The 19,898-nt window shown below is 37.4% G+C and overlaps 3 protein-coding genes across 6 annotated transcripts; all 3 read left to right on the forward strand.

Annotated features, from left to right (window-relative positions):
- Positions 1–311: 311 nt before the first annotated feature.
- LOC132171725 (transcription termination factor MTERF2, chloroplastic-like) lies at positions 312–8,713 on the forward strand. 3 transcript variants are annotated; one of them, XM_059583110.1, is made up of 2 exons: positions 312–1,697; positions 7,551–8,713. In XM_059583110.1, the coding sequence occupies exon 1, from the start codon at positions 465–467 to the stop codon at positions 1,674–1,676; it is 1,212 nt and encodes a 403-aa protein (XP_059439093.1). In that variant the 5' UTR covers positions 312–464; the 3' UTR covers positions 1,677–1,697; positions 7,551–8,713. The 3 variants fall into 3 exon arrangements, with proteins under 3 accessions (XP_059439093.1, XP_059439092.1, XP_059439094.1); XM_059583109.1 differs by having other exon boundaries at positions 8,173–8,713; XM_059583111.1 differs by having other exon boundaries at positions 8,213–8,713.
- Positions 8,714–9,557: 844 nt separating this feature from the next.
- Positions 9,558–17,611, forward strand: LOC132171727 (transcription termination factor MTERF15, mitochondrial-like). 2 transcript variants are annotated; one of them, XM_059583113.1, is made up of 3 exons: positions 9,558–11,198; positions 14,422–14,593; positions 17,347–17,611. In XM_059583113.1, the coding sequence occupies exon 1, from the start codon at positions 9,966–9,968 to the stop codon at positions 11,172–11,174; it is 1,209 nt and encodes a 402-aa protein (XP_059439096.1). In that variant the 5' UTR covers positions 9,558–9,965; the 3' UTR covers positions 11,175–11,198; positions 14,422–14,593; positions 17,347–17,611. The 2 variants fall into 2 exon arrangements, with proteins under 2 accessions (XP_059439096.1, XP_059439097.1); XM_059583114.1 differs by having other exon boundaries at positions 9,558–11,112.
- On the forward strand, positions 17,612–17,932 carry LOC132169101 (monothiol glutaredoxin-S6-like). The gene has a single exon (XM_059580186.1). The coding sequence runs from the start codon at positions 17,612–17,614 to the stop codon at positions 17,930–17,932; it is 321 nt and encodes a 106-aa protein (XP_059436169.1).
- The last annotated feature ends 1,966 nt before the right edge of the window (positions 17,933–19,898 follow it).

Raw genomic sequence — 19,898 nt, forward strand, 5'->3', positions numbered from 1 at the left:
TTTTTTAATTAAAAAAAAAATTAAAAAAATTAATATATGTGCCACGTGTCGACATCTGATTGGTCCACGTGTCAGTCCGTACAGTCAACTGGATGGACTAATTTGGTCACTTATCAAAACCACAGGGACCTCCTATGATAAAAATGAAACCCCGGGGGGAAAAAATAAAGTTACGAAACCCTAAGGACTAATTTAGTATTTAACCCTTACAAAAATTAACAAAAATTTTTAAAATGAAAGCTCGATTTGCACTCGAGAGTTTTTAGAGTTTAATCGGTAACGTTAAAACGATAGAAAGTTGAGCAATTTTTTGAAGCACAGGAAGAATAGCTGAGACTCAGAGGCCGCCATTACAGGATGGAATTCTGACATGTCCGGCTTAATGCCAGTCCAACCCTCGAGAGGATTTCTTGATAAACAAGAAGTGGCCTGAGACTGAATCGGACGAACTCGGTGAGTCAACAATGTTTGCTCTTCTCTGTTCAAGACAGCTTCTATTACTCAAAAGTAAGAGGACCCAACTGGGGTCTTTTCAGCAAAATGCTTTCTTTATTCTAAAATCATTCACATCGATAGGGCTATGTCAATCTAGCGAAAAACAACAAGAAGAAAAACATTCTTTTACAGTGTCTTACCTCATAAACTCGTGTGGGTTGTCCCCAAAGTCTGCTATTTTAGCATCCCAGAGTATGAACTTTGACAACCCAGGGAGACCAGACTCGGTGCTTAATCTTCTCAGAGAGAATGGATTCACCCCTACCCATATCTCCAAAATTATCAGGGTAAAGCCACGGTTTCTTTTATATGATCCTGAGAAGACCCTTTCGCCCAAGATTGAGTTTTTCCGTTCTTTGGGGGTTTCGAGCTCTGACCTCCCTGGGATCCTCTCTTCAAATCCAATGTTGTTAGCAAGAAGCTTAGAGAAACAACTAATCCCCTCCTATGATTTCCTCAAGAGTGTGGTTCTTGTCAACGAGAAAGTCCTTACAGCTTTGAGGCGCTCAGCACGGGCTTTTCAATTTAATGTGACAACTAATATGGCTCCTAACGTTGCACTTTTGAGACAACTTGGAGTGCCTCAATCTACCATTTCTTATTTGGTAAGTAATTATCCTTCTCAAGCGTTCACTAAGCATACTAGGTTTGCTGAGGTTGTCCAACAGGTTATAGACATGGGATTCAATCGCTTGAAAATGGTGTTTGTCGTGGCAATCCAAGTGTTATTGAAGATGAGTAAACAAAGATTCGAGTCAAAATTGGAGTTTTATATGAGGTGGGGTTGGTCAAAGGACATGGCCCTCTCTGCATTTAAAAGGTATCCAATTTGTATGCTTTTATCAGAAGAGAAGATCATGAAAGCAATGGACTTCCTTGTGATCAAAATGGGTTCGCCATCTGCTGATATTGCTAGAACTCCTTCAGTTATGTCTTACAGCTTGGAGAAGAGGATAATGCCTAGGTTTTCAGTTATTCACATTTTACAAGCGAAGGGTTTGGTCAAGAATGATTTGTCCTCAGGATCTATCATAATACCGAGTGAAAGGTGCTTCGTGGAGAAGTTTTTGATCAAATTTCAGGACGATGTTCCTGAACTGTTGAATGTGTATCAGGGTAAGATGGGTCTTATCGAGGTTGGAAGTCAATCTCAGAATGTATGTGGTGCTAAAATGTTGTAACATTTTGACTTCCAACTTAAGGTATTTCTCGACTTTTAATTCAATTCCAGTTTAACATTTCATACTTATTTTATTGGATAAAGCATATGCATCATCTTGTACCGTTTTCAGCCGGATATGTGGTTTCCTAGACAAGGATTTCAAATATTAATTCATGACATGAATTGTTAATTTCATACAGAATACCTGACTCACATGGTCACATATATTTGACTACTCAGTCTCCTATGCCCCCAAAGATTGAGGCCAAAAAGAAAAAGTGAAATAGGGATCTCGTTTTTGTAAAGGGGATGGGCATTTTTGATGGCTTCAGTTCTGCTTACAATCTTTTTAATATTATGGAATATCTTCGTTTGAGTTCAAAGTGATTTTTTGTTATGAGAATGCCTTTAGCTTAAGGCACCTAATGTGAATATGTGATTGATTGATGCTATATGCTCAAGACGCTGGTCTGAAAAGCACTATCCATCCAGCAAGTTCACCTTCAAGTCAACCTATGTTCAGTCAATTATGAGACTTAAAATAAATGGACTCCTTAACACTTTGATTTCTCATAACAAGTCATCCTCAGAACAGATAGAGAAATTGGTTGCATTCTTGAATCTTGAAACCTTCTGGGATATAACTCGTGTTTTCTCCTTTATCTTTATATATGCAGTTACTTTTTTTCTTTGTTTGAAGTATGCAGTTGCTCAACTTAACCATAGGTGACCTGAAATTTGGTGCTGCTGATTTACTTTCTTTGGGTGCATTCTTAAGCTTGTTGAGTTTTTGGTTTCAAATTTTATGGTATTATTATTATTTTTTTGCCTTTTTTTGTGTAAGTGCAACTTTATTGGTATTAATTCTGTGGATGTTAACACAAAGTTTTCTGCCATGATAACAGACTCATCCATCATATGTTGGCCTCATCATTGCCACTGCTCTGAACTAAATTTCCACCTGGTTGGATGATCCCATGTGCTGGATGAATGATATTCTTTAACTTGAATCGTTGATCTTTTGTATCATCATCATCATTATTATTATTAGGGAAAAATTCATATACCTCTTTCAAACTACCATCCAATTAACTATGTCCTTCTCAAACTTTCGATTGGGACAATGTTCTTTCCCCTCTCCCCAAACTACCAAAACATTGCCAGTGTCCCTCTCAAGGCCTGCAAAAAGACAAAAATGACCATAAATTTTTGTCAAAAACACAAAAATACATCTATAAATTTGAAATAAACAAATTTTTTTGTTTTATTTTATTTTTTGAATCATTAATGGCATCTTTGTAATTAAGGAGACATTGACAATTTTTGGTAGTTTGAGGGAGACATTATTGCAATTGATAGTTTTGGGGGGGGGGGAGGGGTGCGTTTGAGGGAAATATGTAGACTTTACCCTTATTATTATTATATCCTCTAACTTGAATTGTTGTTGTTATTGTTCTTTAATTCTCTCATCCATTTGTTTTGTATGCTTCTGTACTATGTAGCTCAAAGTACGCAAACATACCACAGTTATCATACTCAAACAGGAAAAATAAGATGATTCCTAAGGCTTCTCTCCAATAGGGAGGGGCATGAAGTGATAATCCTAACACATTCTACGACTGATTGCCCAATAGACTAGGAAAACTCTAGTTTGGGCAAAAGGGTCTTAGTATCTGCCAGCAGAATGGAGAATATCATAACTGATCTGGAACGTTGGGTCTTGGTGAGCTTATGGTCCCTGAGAAAGCTAAGGATGTAATCTTGTCTTTCTGGGGTTTGAGAATGTACCTTATGGGCCCAAAATTGCAGCGTCCATGGACGGTCACATGATTATGGGGACTGAATTTGCTTTAAATGGTCTTCTTTGGCATTATAATGGAAGAGCCTAGGGGTGACTAGTGGTAATTTGCATCTAGTTTGAACTGAAGTATGGTGGTGGCCTAGAATAGTTTTTACTGGGTGAAGCTAATTTACTTGCTAAAGCGATTGCAAGGTGTTGAATGGAGGGTTTGGTGTACAGCTGGAACTCATTTGGATCGAGTTAACTTAGCTGGGAATTTTGGATGCTTCACATCTTTGGTCTGCGTAGTAATTTTTGCTGTGAAAAACTTTATCCATAGAATTCAATTGAAAAATCTACAGAATCCCAATGTTCGTTTTTTTTTTTTTTTTTTTTTTTGGTTGTACTTGGAATCCCAATGTTTTAATTAGTAACAATTTTTACAGAACATCAAGTCTTCCAACTGAGAGGAAAAGTAATAATGTTGAGACGCATCCTTGCTGACACATTTTTTTTTTTTGATAAGTAATTGTGATATAAACAAAAGCGCAGAGGGGCGCAACCCATTTACACGGGGAGTATAAAAGAGAGCGCCTAAGAGGGAGAGAAATGAAAGAGAAAATCAGAAAAACTAATCTCTAATGGAGCTAGCCAAGCGGCCGTCCAAGAGTAAAGAGTAAAGAAGAAAAAATGGGTCAATTCCTCTATAGTCCTAGTGGAATTTTCAAAACATCTAGCATTTCTTTCAATCCATATACACCACATAAGACACAGAGGGATCATCTTCCACACAACTGCGCTTCGGGATTGACCTCCCGACCACCAACTATCGAACAAGTCCCTCACCCTGCAAGGCATGACCCAATGCAATCCAAACCGAATAAAGATCGACTGCCAAAGAACACTCGCGAGCTCACAGTGTAGAAGAAGATGATCGACTGTCTCTCCGGACTTCTTACACATACAACACCACTCCATAACCACTATGTTCCTTTTACGCAAATTATCATGAGTCAATATTTTGCCTAGAGCTGCAGACCACCCAAAAAAAGCCACTCTCAAGGGAGCCTTAGTTCGCCAAATGCTCTTCCAAGGAAACACCTCTTGATAGGAGTGGGACAAAGCCTTGTAGAGCGACTTAACCTCAAACTTTCCTTTCTTGGACGAAATCCAGCACATACGATCTGTCACTCCTATGGAAATCTTGCAAGAATACAACCGATCAAAAAAAGGAGAAACCAAATCCAGCTCCCAATCTTGAACGGGCCTAACAAAAATAACATTCCATTCAACTCTCCCACTCTTCCAAGTAAAATTATCCTTCACCAAAGCTTCTTTATGTCTGGCAATACTAAATAAGGACGGGAAAGCTTGCTTCAAGGAATTCTCCCCACACCAAACATCATGCCAAAAGCGAACTTTCGAAGCCTCCCCCACCTCGAACCGGATCCCTTTAGCAAAAAAATTCCACCCTTGACGAATGTGCTTCCAAAGGCCCACACCATGGGAACCTGAAACCTCCTTTGTGCACCACCCACCTTCCTTGTCTTCATACTTAGCTTTAATAACCTTACACCAAAGAGCCTCGCTCTCATTCGCATATCTCCAAAGCCACTTCCCCAAAAGAGCTTGATTAAATTGGTGCATCTTCCGAATGCCAAGACCTCCATAGCGAAGGGGACGACAAACTTGATTCCAACTTATAAGATGCATCTTAGGCTCATCTCCCATTCCTCCCCACAAGAAATCTCTTTGGACTTTCTCAATCCTTTTAGCTACACTTATAGGAATCGGAAACAAAGACAAGAAATAAGTCGGAAGATTAGCCAAAGAGCTCTTAATAAGAGTTAGGCGACCTCCTTTAGAGAGATACATCCTCTTCCAACCCGCCATCTGACGCTCAATCTTTTCAATCACATCATTCCACATAACCGTATCCTTGTACGGCGCCCCTAGAGGGAGACCCAAATACTTCATAGGCAACTCGGCAACACTACACCCAAGGATACTAGCTAATACCCCAATGTTCTCCACCTCACCAATTGCCACAATCTTTGATTTTCCCAGATTCATTCTCAAACCCGATACAGCTTCGAAACATAAAAGAATGAGACGTACATACCGGATTTGCAATAGAAGCTTCACAAAAGATCAAAGTATCATCCGCAAATAAAGAGTGAGAGACTCTCAACTCCGATAAAACCCTATTTCCCACCGAGAAACCATTCAAAAGGCCTTGTTCTACTGTCGCATTCACCATTTTACTCAAAGCCTCCATAACTAGCACAAACAACAAGGGAGAGAGAGGATCCCCTTACCGGATTCCCCTCGAACTATTGAAGAAGCCTTCCGGAGAACCATTCACAAGTATGGAAAATCTCACCGACTTAATACACCACTCTATCCAAGCCCTCCACCTCTCTCCAAAACCACACCTATGCAGCAAATACAAAACAAAATCCCAATTGACATGGTCATAGGCCTTTTCCAAGTCCAATTTTCAAAGAACACCTGACAACCTTGATTTCATGCGACTATCCACGCATTCATTGGCAATGAGAATGGAATCAAGGATTTGCCGACCCCCTATAAAGGCATTTTGAGAATAGGAGATGACCTTACCCAAAACAGTTTTCAACCTATTGGCAAGCACCTTAGAAACAATTTTGTACACCCCTCCCACCAAACTGATGGGCCTAAAGTCCTTCATCTCCACCGCTTGGAGTTAAAGAAGCTAGTCTAGGATGGTTATCTGCAATGTGCAAATTTGAAAACCTTAAGAGGTTGGTCAACCTCTGTAATTGGGAGATGCTGTCCCACCCTCCAATTGGTCTTAAATAAAATCATAATTGTGCAGCTCATCTTGTGTCAAAACCCACTTTCCCCATTGATGGTCAAACGTAATAGGTGGTTTGAATTTTGGATCTGTGGAAGTTGCCAAAAATGCATAGATAGATACGCCTTGCTCCTGATTTGTCAATTAGGTTTCATGCTTTTAGAAGAACCGGTTAATTTTGGTTTGTTTCTCAAGTGAGATTGAAATTATAAATATTTGCTGTCATGTTGTGCACCCAGCTAAAAATTTTAATTACCAGCTTTGTCTGAACAACGTTAGTTTTTAAGGCTTTCTAGCTAGGTGTTTCTCTAGTATATTTCCTGTGTACTCGGGTTGCACCTTGCGCTTTTAATAATTTTTCAATTACTTATATATATATATATATATATATATATATATATATATATATATATATAAAATTTAGTTTTTAAGGCTCAGTGAAAAATTCATTGCCATTTGTGACATTGGTGGTGTATTATCCAAAATTCTGTGCTTCACTGTGATTAGATCAAAAGCTAATTTTTTTATTTTTTATGATATCTATGATATGTTGAGGTCAACTTATTTGATAATTTATAGATTACTAAGTGAAGCAGTATCCTCGGGCAGTTTAGTCAAGATCATCAGTTAAATAGGAAAAAATTTCTTTGATTAGATGATGCAGAACCACATGACTGGCACAAACTTCAAAGCACGTTTTGCACAGGGCATCCAAGGGTGCTCATTTTACACAATTGACAAGGAAATATTGGAAAAGTGAACTGTGCTGTGGAGGAAAGAAGAAAATTAGAAACGCTCGTAGACAAAGATGCCTGTGTGCACCGGTAAAATCCTATGAGATTGAAATGCATCCTGTTGGAAGAGTGAATTATGTGTGAAAGGAAAGAAGAAAAGAACAGCTCGTATACATAGACGCCTACATGCACGCGCAGAATCCTGTGACATTGAAATTCATCCTTGTCTTGCAGATGTATTGGTGGATAGAAGATTCTATATAAAAATATGGAGAACATTTAGATTTTGAGAAGATTAATTTTTGAGCAAATATGAATCATATTGTCATATGTTTTGAGTGGTCTATCTTGATATATACTTGAAGTTCAGAAATTCGCTATTTTGTTTCTAGAAAAGCATTAAAGAAAAGAAAAGTCGTAGAGTCATCTGATTTGAGATTAATGGCTTGCTTTGTAATTGAGATAGCTATGGTTGGGACATAGATGCAACTTTGTAGAAGGTTTCATTTACTCTCCTCTTACATTATTTGTTTTTTCGGGTAGATTGTGTATTCTCTAGCAAATGTATGCCGAAGTACGGCAATGATCTACTCAAACAAGGAATAAGATGATTCCTAAGGCTGCTTCCTGGTAGGGCTGCGCATGAAGTGATAATCCTATTACAGTTTAAGTTTGAAAGCCCTTTAGACTAGAAGAAATATAGTTTGGGCAAAACTAAGGGTAAACAGTCTTTTTGACTGTAACCCTAGAAGTTAAAAATGTTAAGGTGTCATGGGGTTTGAACAACGAGAGATACAAGAGGCAGCTCATGCAGTAACTTGGACACCTCAACTGATGATCAAATGCAGAGTTGCAGATAACTCATCCTTTATCTCCAAGTGCTCGGTTACTTAGTTCAACTACATGGATGCTGCTTTGAATTTCTTGTCCTTTCAGTTACTTTAGATTGTAATCTAGTTATTTGATTTCCTCAGTTTATTTATCATCATCTACAGCTTCTATATGACACTTATCAGGATCATTAGTTGTTGTATATCACAAATGTAACAAACTCTATGTGCTTGTAATTATAAATACAATAGACATTGCTCTGTTTTGGATAATTAAATCAAAACAGTTTCTCAAAATTTACAAAAGAAAATGTACTCATTCTTTTCATATGCAGGTTCCTCTGTTGTTGCCCTACTGATTTTGTTCTTTTCTAGTTCACCTCCAACAACCTCTACACCTCCTTCAGCTATGGCCATGCCACAACCAAAGTTCCATGGCACTATGTCCAATCATCGGCATGTTGTACGTGCTCGGGGTTAGAGATGGCCAGCTGGTCGATCTTGAAGAGAAAGCTCTGAATGATAAGGCCCAAAACCTAGAATCAAAGTTTAAGGTTATTTCTTCGAGTTGAGTTTGAATACTGTCTTGCAGCTAGACTCTTGCTCGAGAGCTTATATTATGTCGAGCTTAGTTTGAGTAGCCAATACTTAGCTCAATTCGATCCGATTATAAGCTCGAATAGTCAATACTTAGCTCAATTCGATCCGATTACCTTATAATCGCAGGCTTCAAAACTTCTCATGTGTTAGAATAAGTGGACAATAAGCATCACCTTGTTTTGTCATATGGATGGCTTTTCAATCCACACTTGCTGGGCTTTTGTTTAAATTTGTGAAGGTAACACAACTGTACACCTTGGCTTACTGTAATGAATATAGAAGGGTTCATTATAAATAGTATTTTAAATCAAACTTTCTAGCCATATGTTTCTCTTGAAGGCATCTCCCAGTTTTGGGAACCAAAAAATTTATTTCGAAACCAATTTGAAGAAGACATTAAAGGTTTGTTTGAGATTGCAGTTTCTATAAGTGCGATTTTAAAAATTGCATTTTTAAAATCGCTATTTTTTAAAATCTCAAATGTGTTTGATAAAACATATTAAAAAATATTTTTTTTTATCAAATATTTGTTATAAAAAATCGTGATTTTAGTTTAAATTTGCGCATTTTTAAATAAGCATTCTTAGCCTGTTTATAAAAATCGCAAATTTTTTTCTTATATTAAATTAAACACCTTTTCAATTGTAATGCTAAATGTTTTACGTTTTGTGATATCTTTTAAAAATATATATTATTTTTACGAAATCGAAATGCCACTTCCGATTTCTAAAGACAAGATATGTAGTGTCGTTGCAAAAACTTTTCTTCATAACATGGACTAGTACCATACGCTTTCCGATAGAAACAGACGACATACTGTTCAAACAGCGAAATGGCGCGACTTTTATTCCCCCGAGATGCCTCACTTTTGGCCCAAATACTGTTCATCATCATTTCTAAAAAAAATCAACATCAAAACATTCAAACTTTTTCACTTTTAATATCAAATTATTCATTTTTTATTATTATTCAAATAAAAAAATCACTACAAAACAAAACTTTTTTACTTTTTTCATACCACTTTTTCATTTTTTTTATACCAAACATTCTTATTTTTTTTCACATCAATCTACATCAACTACAGTGTTTAGGTCATTCCATTTGCCAAACACCTCCTTAGATTCTGAAGCACAGGAACTAGGAAGAATAGGTCAGAGGCCGCCATTACCGTAAGGAATTTTGACATCTCCAGCTTAATACCAATCCAACCCTCGAGAGGATCTCTTGATAAACAAGAAGTGGTCTGAGGCTGAATCGGACGGACTCGGTGAGTCAACAATGTTTGCTTTTCTCTGTTCAAGACAGCTTCTCTTACTTAAAAGTAGGAGGTCCCAATTGGGGTTTATTCAGCAAAATGCTTTCTTTATTCTAAAATCATTCGCATCGATAGGGTTATGTCAATCTAATGAAACACAACAAGAAGAGAAACATTCTTTTACAGTGTCTTACCTCATAAACTCATGTGGGCTGTCCCCAAAATCTGCTATTTTAGCATCCCAGAGAATGAACTTTGATCGGTGAGTCAACAATGTTTGCTTTTCTCTGTTCAAGACAGCTTCTCTTACTTAAAAGTAGGAGGTCCCAATTGGGGTTTATTCAGCAAAATGCTTTCTTTATTCTAAAATCATTCGCATCGATAGGGTTATGTCAATCTAATGAAACACAACAAGAAGAGAAACATTCTTTTACAGTGTCTTACCTCATAAACTCATGTGGGCTGTCCCCAAAATCTGCTATTTTAGCATCCCAGAGAATGAACTTTGAGAACCCAGAGAGACCAGACTCAGTGCTTAATCTTCTCAAAGAGAATGGATTCACCCCTACCCAGATCTCCAAAATTGTCAGGGTACAACCAATGTTGCTTTTATCTGATCCTGAGAAGACCCTTTTGCCCAAGATTGAGTTTTTCCGTTCTGTGGGGGTTTCGAGCTCTGACCTCTCTGAGATTCTCTCTTCAAACCCATTGTTGTTAGCAAGAAGCTTACAGAAACAACTAATCCCCTCCTATGATTTCCTCAAGACTGTACTTCTTGTCGACGAGAAAGTCCTTGCAACTTTGAAGCGCGCACCACGGTCTTTTCTGTATAATGTGACAAATAATATGACTCCTAACATTGCACATTTGAGACAACTTGGATTGCCTCAATCTACCATTTCTTTCTTGGTAAGTAATTATCCTTCTGAAGCGTTCGCTAAGCATACTAGGTTTGTTGAGGCTGTCCAACAGGTTATGGAAATGGGATTCAATCCCTTGAAAACGGTGTTTGTCCTGGCAATCCAAGTATTATTGAAGATGAGTAAACCAAAGTTGGAGTCTAAGTTGGAGCTTTATAAGAGGTGGGGTTGGTCAGAGGACATGGCCCTCTCAGCATTTAAAAGGCATCCAAATTGTATGCTTTTATCGGATGGGAAGATCACGAAAGCAATGGACTTCCTTGTGAACAAAATGGGTTGGCCATCTGCTAATATTGCTATTAATCCTGTAGTTCTATTTTTCAGCTTGGAGAAGAGGATAATGCCTAGGTTTTCAGTTATTCAGATTTTACAAGCGAAGGGTTTGGTCAAGAATGATTTGTCCTCAGGATCTTTCATACTACCTAGTGAGAAGTGCTTTGTGGAGAAGTTTTTGATCAAATTTCAAGACGATGTTCCTGAACTGTTGAATGTGTATCGGGGTAAGATGGATCTTATGGAGGTTGGAAGTCAATCTGAGAATGCACGTGGTGCTAAACAGTAGTAACATTTTGACTTCCAACTTAAGGTTCTTGACTTTTAATTCAATGCCAGTTTAACATTTCGTACTTATTAGATAAAGCATATGCATCATCTTGTTTTGTTTTCACCTGGATATGTGTTTTCCTAGACAATGATTTCTAATATTGATCCATGTCATTAATTATTTATTTCAAACAGAATACCTGACTCACGTAGTCGATTATATTTTACTACTCATCTCCTACACCCCCAAGAAATAAGTAAAATAGGGATCTCGTTGTCATAAAGATCATAGGTATTTTTGATGGCTTCAGTTTCTGTCTAAAATCTTTTTGATGTTAATGAATATCTTTGATTGACTTCAAAGATATTTTATATTATAAGAATGCTTTTAGCTTGAGGCACCTAACGCGAATATGTGATTGATGCTATATGCTCAAGACTCTGGGCCGAAAGGCGCTATCCATCAAGCAAATGCACCTTCTATTCAAGCTGCATTATGTAAATTATAAGGCATAAAATAGATGGGCTCCTTAACACTTTGATTTCTCATAACAAGTCTTCCTCAGAAAAGATAGAGAAATAGGTTGCATTCTTGAATCTTGAAACGTTCTGTATATAACTTGTGTTTTCTTCTTTATCTTTATATATGCAGTTACTTCTTTTTTTCTTTGATTCGATGTATGCAGCTGCTTGACTTAACCATCGGTGACCTGAAATTTGGTGTTGCTAATTTACTTTCTTTGGGTGCATTCGTAAGCTTGATGAGTTTTTGGTTTCAAATATTATTGGTACGTTTTTTATTATTTTTTTCTTTTTTGTGGAAGTGCAACTTTTATTGGTATTAATACTTTGGATGTGAGCGCTTCAAGTTTTCAGCCATGATAACTCATCTGTAATATGTTGGCCTCTTCATTTCCACTGCTCTGAACTAAATTTCCACCTAGTTGGATGATCCCATTTACTGGATGAACGATATTTTTTAATTTGAATCATTGATCTTTTGTATACTATCCTTTAATTTTCTGCTACATTATTATTATTATTTGATAAGTAAAGGAAATTCATTAAGAGTGCAAGGGGCGCAACCTAAGTACACAAAAAATATATGAGAAAAAACACCCAACAAATCAAGAACGAGAAAAAAGAGAACAAAAATATGCATAGCTAGATACATGAAGAAGGGTGGAGTAGAAATCCACTCAAATAGGGATGTTAGAAAACAAGTTCGTAGATCTGAGCTTGTTCTCTCATGATCCTTGAATCTTCGAGCCTTTCTTTCTATCCAAATGCATCACATTAAAAAGGAAGGAATTGCATTCCAAACAAAATTGATATAATTTTGGCCGACCCTTCTTTTGCAACTCGCGGAAAGATCCACTACCCATCTATAGGCATAACCCACTCAACCCCAAACAACTGAAAAACCATAATCCCCAGCTCCCTTGCGGCATCACACTGAAGAAGAAGATGATCCGGGGTTTCCCCACTCTTTTTATCCATAATACAATAACAATCTATGACTATGATGAGAGACTTCCGCACACCCGCCAAACTCCTATACTTCTTGTTGTTATTGTTCTTTAAGTTTCTCATACATTTTTTGTTTTTCGGTGTATGTTGTGTATTCTATAGCTCAAAATACGTAAACATACCACAATGATTGTACTCAAACAGGGAAATAAGATGATTCCTAAGGCTGCTCACCAATAGGATGGGGCATGAAGTGATAATCCTAGCACATTCCAAGTCGAATGCCCAATAGACTAGAAAAACTCTAGTTTGGGCGATAGGGTCTTCTTAGAATCTGCCAAAAGCAGTGTGGACAATATCCAACTGATCTGGAAAGTTGGGCCTTGATGAGCTTATGGTCCCTGAGAAAGCTAAGGACCTAATTTGGTCTTTCTACGGTTTGAAAATGTACCTTATGAGCCCAAAATTGCAGCTCCCATGGACGCCCAGATGATTTTTTGGGGACTGAATTTGCTTTATATGTTGTATTCTTTTATTATAATGAAAGAGCCTAATGGTGACTAGTCGTAATTTGCATCTAGTTTTAACTGAACCCAGTTTGGTGGTGGCTGAGAATAGTGTTTTACTGAGATTGCTAATGCGATAGCAAGGTGTTGAATGGATGATTTGGTGCACAGCAGGAACTCATTTGGATTGAGTTAACTTAGCTGGGAATTTGGGATGCCTCATATCTTTGGCCTGCATAATAATTTTTGCTATGAAAAACGCTTATCCATAGAATTCAATTGAAAAATGTACAGAATCCCAATTTTTTAACAGAACATCGAGTCTTCCAACTGTGAGGAAAGCTATAGTGTTGAGACACATCCTTGTTGACACGTTGGAGTGAAAGGAGCTAGTCTAGGATGGTTATCTGCAATGTGCAAATTTGAAAACCTTAAGAGGTTAATGATGTGACTGTGGTCAACTTCTGTAACCAAATATTGGACTTAAATAAAATCACAATTTTGCTGTTGATCTACTTATCAAAAAAACAATTTTGCTGTTGATCTTGTGTCAAAACCCGTTTTCCCCATTGACAGTCAAACAGAAGGGGTGGTTTGTTTTTTTGGATCTGTGGAAGTTTCCAAAAATGCATAGATACCCTGTAGATTGTGGTTTGGTTTCTCAAGTGAGATTGACATTAGAAAGATTTGCTGTCATATTGTGCACCCAGCTAAAAATTTGAATTACCAGCTCTGTCCGAATAATGTTAGTTTTAAGGCTCGTAGTGATAAATTCATTTCCATTTGTGTACTAACATTGGTTGTATTATCCAAAATTCTGTGCTTCATGGTGATCATAAACTAAATTTTCTATGATATCGAAGATATGTTGAGGTCAACTTCTTTGATAATTTATAGATTGCTTTCTAAGTGAAGCAGTATACCCAGGCTGTTTATTTTATAAGGACCATGAGTAAAATAGGAGAAAGTTTCTTTGATTAGATGAGGCAAAACCACGACTGGCACAAACTTTAAATCAAGTTTTATGCGAGGGACCCAAAGGGTGCTCATTTCACACAAATTGACAAGAAAATATTGGAAAAGTGAATTACGTGTGGAAGAGAAAAGAGAAAAGAAAAGCTCGTATGCATAGATGCCTGCATGCACCTGCAGCATCATATGCCATTGAAATTCATCTGAGTTGAGATTAATGGCTTGTATTGTAATTGAAATTGGCCCTTTGCTTTATCTTGAGCCAGTTATGCAAATTGTTCCGACACATTTACATTTTGAGCTTTTTCTTGGCTGCAGGTATGTGGCGATATGCGGATGCTTGAAAATGACATGAATATCTTTTACATTACACAACTTTCACGTGGTCACCAAACAGAACAAAGATAAAGAGGCATCTTTTCCATGATGTGAGCAGGTGATGAAATGTCTAAAGACGAAAGCGATTCAGAATTGATCGAAAAGATTTCTGGTAAGAGATAATGTTGAGCTTCAAAAGAATCATTGTGATACGTTAAGAGGGAATATATTGTGGTTACTAGTTAGATATCATGCGCAAAATCACCCTGAATTTGAATAATATATATGAGCTGGAAACCATACTCAATCATCAGTGTCTTTTTTTTAAAGTCCCAATCATCATTTTTAATTCCTGGAAAATCATCCAAATAATTCTGTTCAAATGTACTATTCATTTACCTCCTCTATTTCAACCAAATAATTGCTGTATATTGACATGTTGACATGAGTAAAATGGTTTTTTGTTTGAAAGAGCTAGTTAAATGGTTTTTAAAAGTGAAAAACTTTTTTTTTTTTTTCCGATAACGAGGAACTCCAAGGCAGGGCTACTTCGTGTACCCACTCTTGTTAAGTAAACTTCGAACCCATGTAAAATGTCCCTTCCACACAGATCGGGTAATACTCTGGTGGGCTGGCCCCAATGAATTATTTGACCACTTGAGCCAACCTCTTGGGGTTAAAGAAATTTTCTTCGAGTTACTGCACCATGTTTTGAGCCACATTGCTTTGTATATATTGCCTAAACAATATATGAGACTGTCTAATTTATGAAGTAATAAACATTTTGGCATAAATAGAAACCTTTTGTAGTAATCGACGTTCGGATGCCAATACACTTCATAGAGAATCACACATGATAGTTGATATATTATAACAGGCTTTGTCCACAGTTTAAGGCACTAGTCAGCTATTTAACTCACAGAATATCATAGGGGCATTTCTTCTCTTTAGTGCAATGTGTGAAACTAGATAATGTGGTGGGCCTTGAAGGCATCCTCTCTTTTTTGTAGATTTTGTTCTTTTAGGGAAAATTACCTTGAATAAGCATCTTCTTCTTTTCCAAAACTCTCTTTTTTCTTGTCTTTTTCTATTTGGCTTTGGGTTTTCATGAATTGATCTGGATGTGAATCTAGCCAGTTATGAGATAAAAGTTCCACCAAATTGGATAAGTCCTACAATCCTACTAGTTTCTCCACCTGTCTAGATGCTCCAAAATAGATGAAAGACTTCGATGATCATTTCCTTTTGATTTAAGCTTCAAGACAACTTGTGATTTAACATGCTTGATATCAGGGAGCTCAAATTTTGTTTATATAATTTATTTTATAATTTAATTAAATATTTCACATGTTGAGCTTTACCTATTGAGAGAGAGTTTGAGCTCACACATGAGGAAGAGTATTAGAATATTTAATTAAATATTTAAATTCATAAGTTCCTATCCTTTTGGAACAATTGATAATTTAGAGAGGAACATAAAGGAAAAGATTTCTTACTAAAATGGCACAGCAAATTAAGGGTTCCAACATAGTACGTTTATAAAATCATCCACTTTGGTACTTAAAGGTAGAGGTGATAATTTTTGTTCGTGTGTCGGGTTCGAGTGGTGTTTGAAGCATGAGTATCAAACTATATAGGTCAATTTTAACCTGATCACATTAACTAAACATAGTGGTCCCATCAACCTTAATTCGTAAATTTTGTATTAAATTTATGTTGGATTCACAGATCGTATAAAAATGGAAAAACTTCACTAAGCCCCCCGAAGTTCCAGCCGATTTGACAAACACCCATTGAATTTTCAAAACTCTCACTTAGGCCCCCTAAACTTTGGTTTGCTCTCACTTTGGACCATTCGGTTAGTTTTCAACGTTAAAGTCAAATAGTTTGACTTTTTATGCCTATTTTACCCTCACTCCAAAATTACACCATTTTGTGCCCTAAAATTACAACACCTACCGAGCCCAAAACGACTTCGTTTTAGGCATTAAATTTTTATTTTTTATTTTTTATTTTTATTTTTTAAAAAGAAAAGCAAAATATTTTTTTTAAAAAAAGGGTGGTCCTGGAGCCCCCTGGCCGATCTGGGGTGGTCGAACCACCCATATGGCCAAGGGGATGGTCCGGCCACCCCCTTGGCCAAAAAAAGAAAAGAAAAAGGGGATCGGGTGCTTTTGGGGGTGGCCAAAACCACCCCTAGCCCCTTAACCACCCCCAAAAGAACCCCGATCCCTTTAGCCTTTGGGGTGGCCGACCACCCCTACTACTGGGGTGTGGTCTGACCACCCCGACCGGGCTGTATCGAGTCACCCGATTTTTTTTTAAAAATTTTTTTTTTTTAATATTATGCTCAAAACGATGTCGTTTTGGGTTGAGTGGTGATGTAGTTTTGAAGCGGGTGGCCGGACCACCCCCTTGGCCATGGGGTGGTTCGACCACCCCCAGACTGGCCAGGGGGTGGCTGAGTCACCCCGATTTCCCTTTTTTTTTTTAATTTTTTAATATTATGCTCAAAACGACGTCGTTTTGGGTTGAGTGGTGATGTAGTTTTGAAGCCCAAAATGGTGTAGTTTTGGAGTCCAAAATGACGTAGTTTTGGTTGAGGGTAAAATGGGTATAGAAAGTCAAATTGTTTGACTTTAACGTCAAAAACTAACAGAAGGGTCCAAAGTGTGAGCAAACCAAAGTTCAGGGGGTTGAAGTGAGAGTTTTAGAAATTCAGGGAGGCTTACTGAAGTTTCCCCTATAAAAAATTGCTGGCCACACTTAAAAAGGATAAGTTTTGCATTAAGGATGTAGTTCCCCACTATTGCCACATTTTGCATGTTAATATTCTGATATGCAACTTGTCATTCCATGACATTTACAATTGACACCAATAGCCTAACGTCTCCATGATGATGGTTGGCTACACTTACATGGCAGGGCGCAAGTTGTTATTGGATGTGCACAAAAGCCACCCAAGTCATTTTCAGGTAATCATAAAGGGTCATTTGGGAATCCCCTCTCCTTTTATGCCTTTAATTCCTGTTCTGTTGTTATTCTATCAACAACTGCATGGGTTCTATAAATAGACATAAACTGGTGCTGAAGCTCCTCACAGCAGCAGCAAAGCCTTTTAACTCTCACCCCAAAAGCTTGAAGCTTCTTTACACACTCACATTTCCAACTCTTTCTAACCTTCACAACAATGGATACTGTGACGAGGATGGTGGCTGACAAGCCAGTGGTGATCTTCAGCAAGAGCTCTTGCTGCATGAGCCACTCTGTGAGGTCACTCATATGTGGGTTTGGGGCAAACCCTACAGTTTATGAGCTCGATCAGGCGCCCAATGGACGGCAAATCGAACGGGAGCTGCAGCAGCTGGGATGTCAACCGAGCGTGCCGGCCGTGTTTATAGGGCAAGAGTTCATTGGTGGCAGCAAAGAGGTCAACAGCCTCCATCTTAGGAATGAGCTTGTCCCTCTGCTCATAAGGGCCAAAGCTATATGGATTTGGAACCAACAATAATAATTTCCACAGCCACTGAACTTTTATATCAGGCTCCAATAAGTGGTGTTTTGTAAATCACACAGTTTTAATAGATATGCCGAGTCTCTTTTTCAAAGATGACATCGACATAATGTTCACCCTCATGATATCTGCAGAAGAAAAGAAAATCAACAAGTGCTCTAATATTAATATTAGTAACTTGTTTGTGTAAAAAAAAAAAAAGAAATCATAAAATGCTGGAGTTTCATCAAGCACAAAGGCAAGACTAAATGGAATAGTGAATCACGTGATGAGTAAAGAAGAAAACAACAGCTCATGCACACAGATGCCTTCCTCCACCAAGGTAATTACTAATTATGTGATGGTGACTCGTGAGTGCTAAATTATCTTCTCTGTTTTCTCAATTATCTCAATCTTGAGAACTATTAAAACTTTTGTTCTGTCTCGTGAGCTGCATATTTCATTTTTCATTTTTCAAAATCAACAAGAATGTCTCTATGAGCCTTTTTTTCTCCCCCTATCCTCTTTCTTAGAAAACCATTAGAAGAATATTGTGAATTCTCATGTATTTTCTTCGTGAAGCATCTGCAAAAGCATTAAAGGTGAAAAAGGATACAAATAGCAATCTACTCTATCACAGAGAGAGAGAGAGACACACACACACAAAGACCTTAACCGAACACGTGTGTGATGCCAGGAATCGACCATGCATTTAATGTATTCTAGTTCTAGCAAGCATCCTAGAGTAAGAAGTCCGAGGGTAAGGAAAATCCGTCAAAGTAAGTAAATGCTTACGGAACAATTTTATTTCATTATGCAATATGTGGATAAACTGAGCATACTTTGATTTCCTTTTTCAATAAAGAAATTATGTCATGAGCCTTATGATTTTATCAAATGCTTATAAATGCTTCAATTGATTATTTGTTTATCATTTGGTTTATAATAATTGAGCATATGGTGTGCATCGTCATCAAAAGATGGCAGAAGCGTATATATATATGAGCTTGACACCTTAGATCTAATGATTGTTGTAATGTCCTGAAAATTTAAATAAATAAATAACTAAATTTTCGTGCGCCTCTCACAGACTTGTTTACCACTAACCCCACATAATTAATTAATAAAAATAATCAATTTTGGAGTTAAAGCATAATGTTTCACGGTAACTAGAAAAGACTACCCTAATTATCTATCAAAGTAAAAGAAATGCAGAACATGAAGGAATGTACAGTTATCTAAGCTACATTACAAAACCTCACTAACAAAACAACCTTATGAATACCATTGAGGGTGGTGGTTCAATGGTCCAAGAAAATTTTCAAGTGGTTAGAGCAAGTACTAGAGCGTGAGTTTGAATCTCCAGTCTCCACAATAGAGAATTCCCACATATGCCTGATTAGTATTAGCCGCCTTGAATTTTCATTGATGGTCTAGTGGAGTTGGGTCAGGTTATGACTCAGTTGGACTTGAGGAACTTGAGGGAGTCCCTCAGTTGGACTTGAAGGAGTCAAGGGAATAGCCTCATGGCCTCTAACTTCCATATAAAGGACACGATGAATATAAATACCCTCTTTAACTTCTATTCTCAACGTCTTATACAAGGAATTGAAGTAAGATGGGGTGATTTTTTTTTTTTCAAGAAATCCCCAATGAAAAATACAACTATAACCTCAAAAAAAAAAAAAACAACCAACCTAGACTCGGTAAATAACATAGTGGAGAATAAAAGAAATATCTTATAGAGGTAATTGTATTTGCTTTGGTAAATATGCTCTTCAGGCATTGAACCGGCGGCAAGCAATGAACATGGAACATCCGTCATAGTGTTAAAATATGGGTACGTATATTTTCATAAAAACCAGTTATAGTAAGACCTAGGGAAATGCGTATGGGTTCAGAGAAAGGATCTTCGAATATTGGGTAGCCATCGTTAAATCAAGTAGAATACTTTATGAAATGTGTGGAGTAGCAGAAAATTTAG

This window comes from Corylus avellana, chromosome ca2 (assembly GCF_901000735.1).
Source record: "Corylus avellana chromosome ca2, CavTom2PMs-1.0".
Lineage (NCBI taxonomy): Eukaryota > Viridiplantae > Streptophyta > Magnoliopsida > Fagales > Betulaceae > Corylus > Corylus avellana.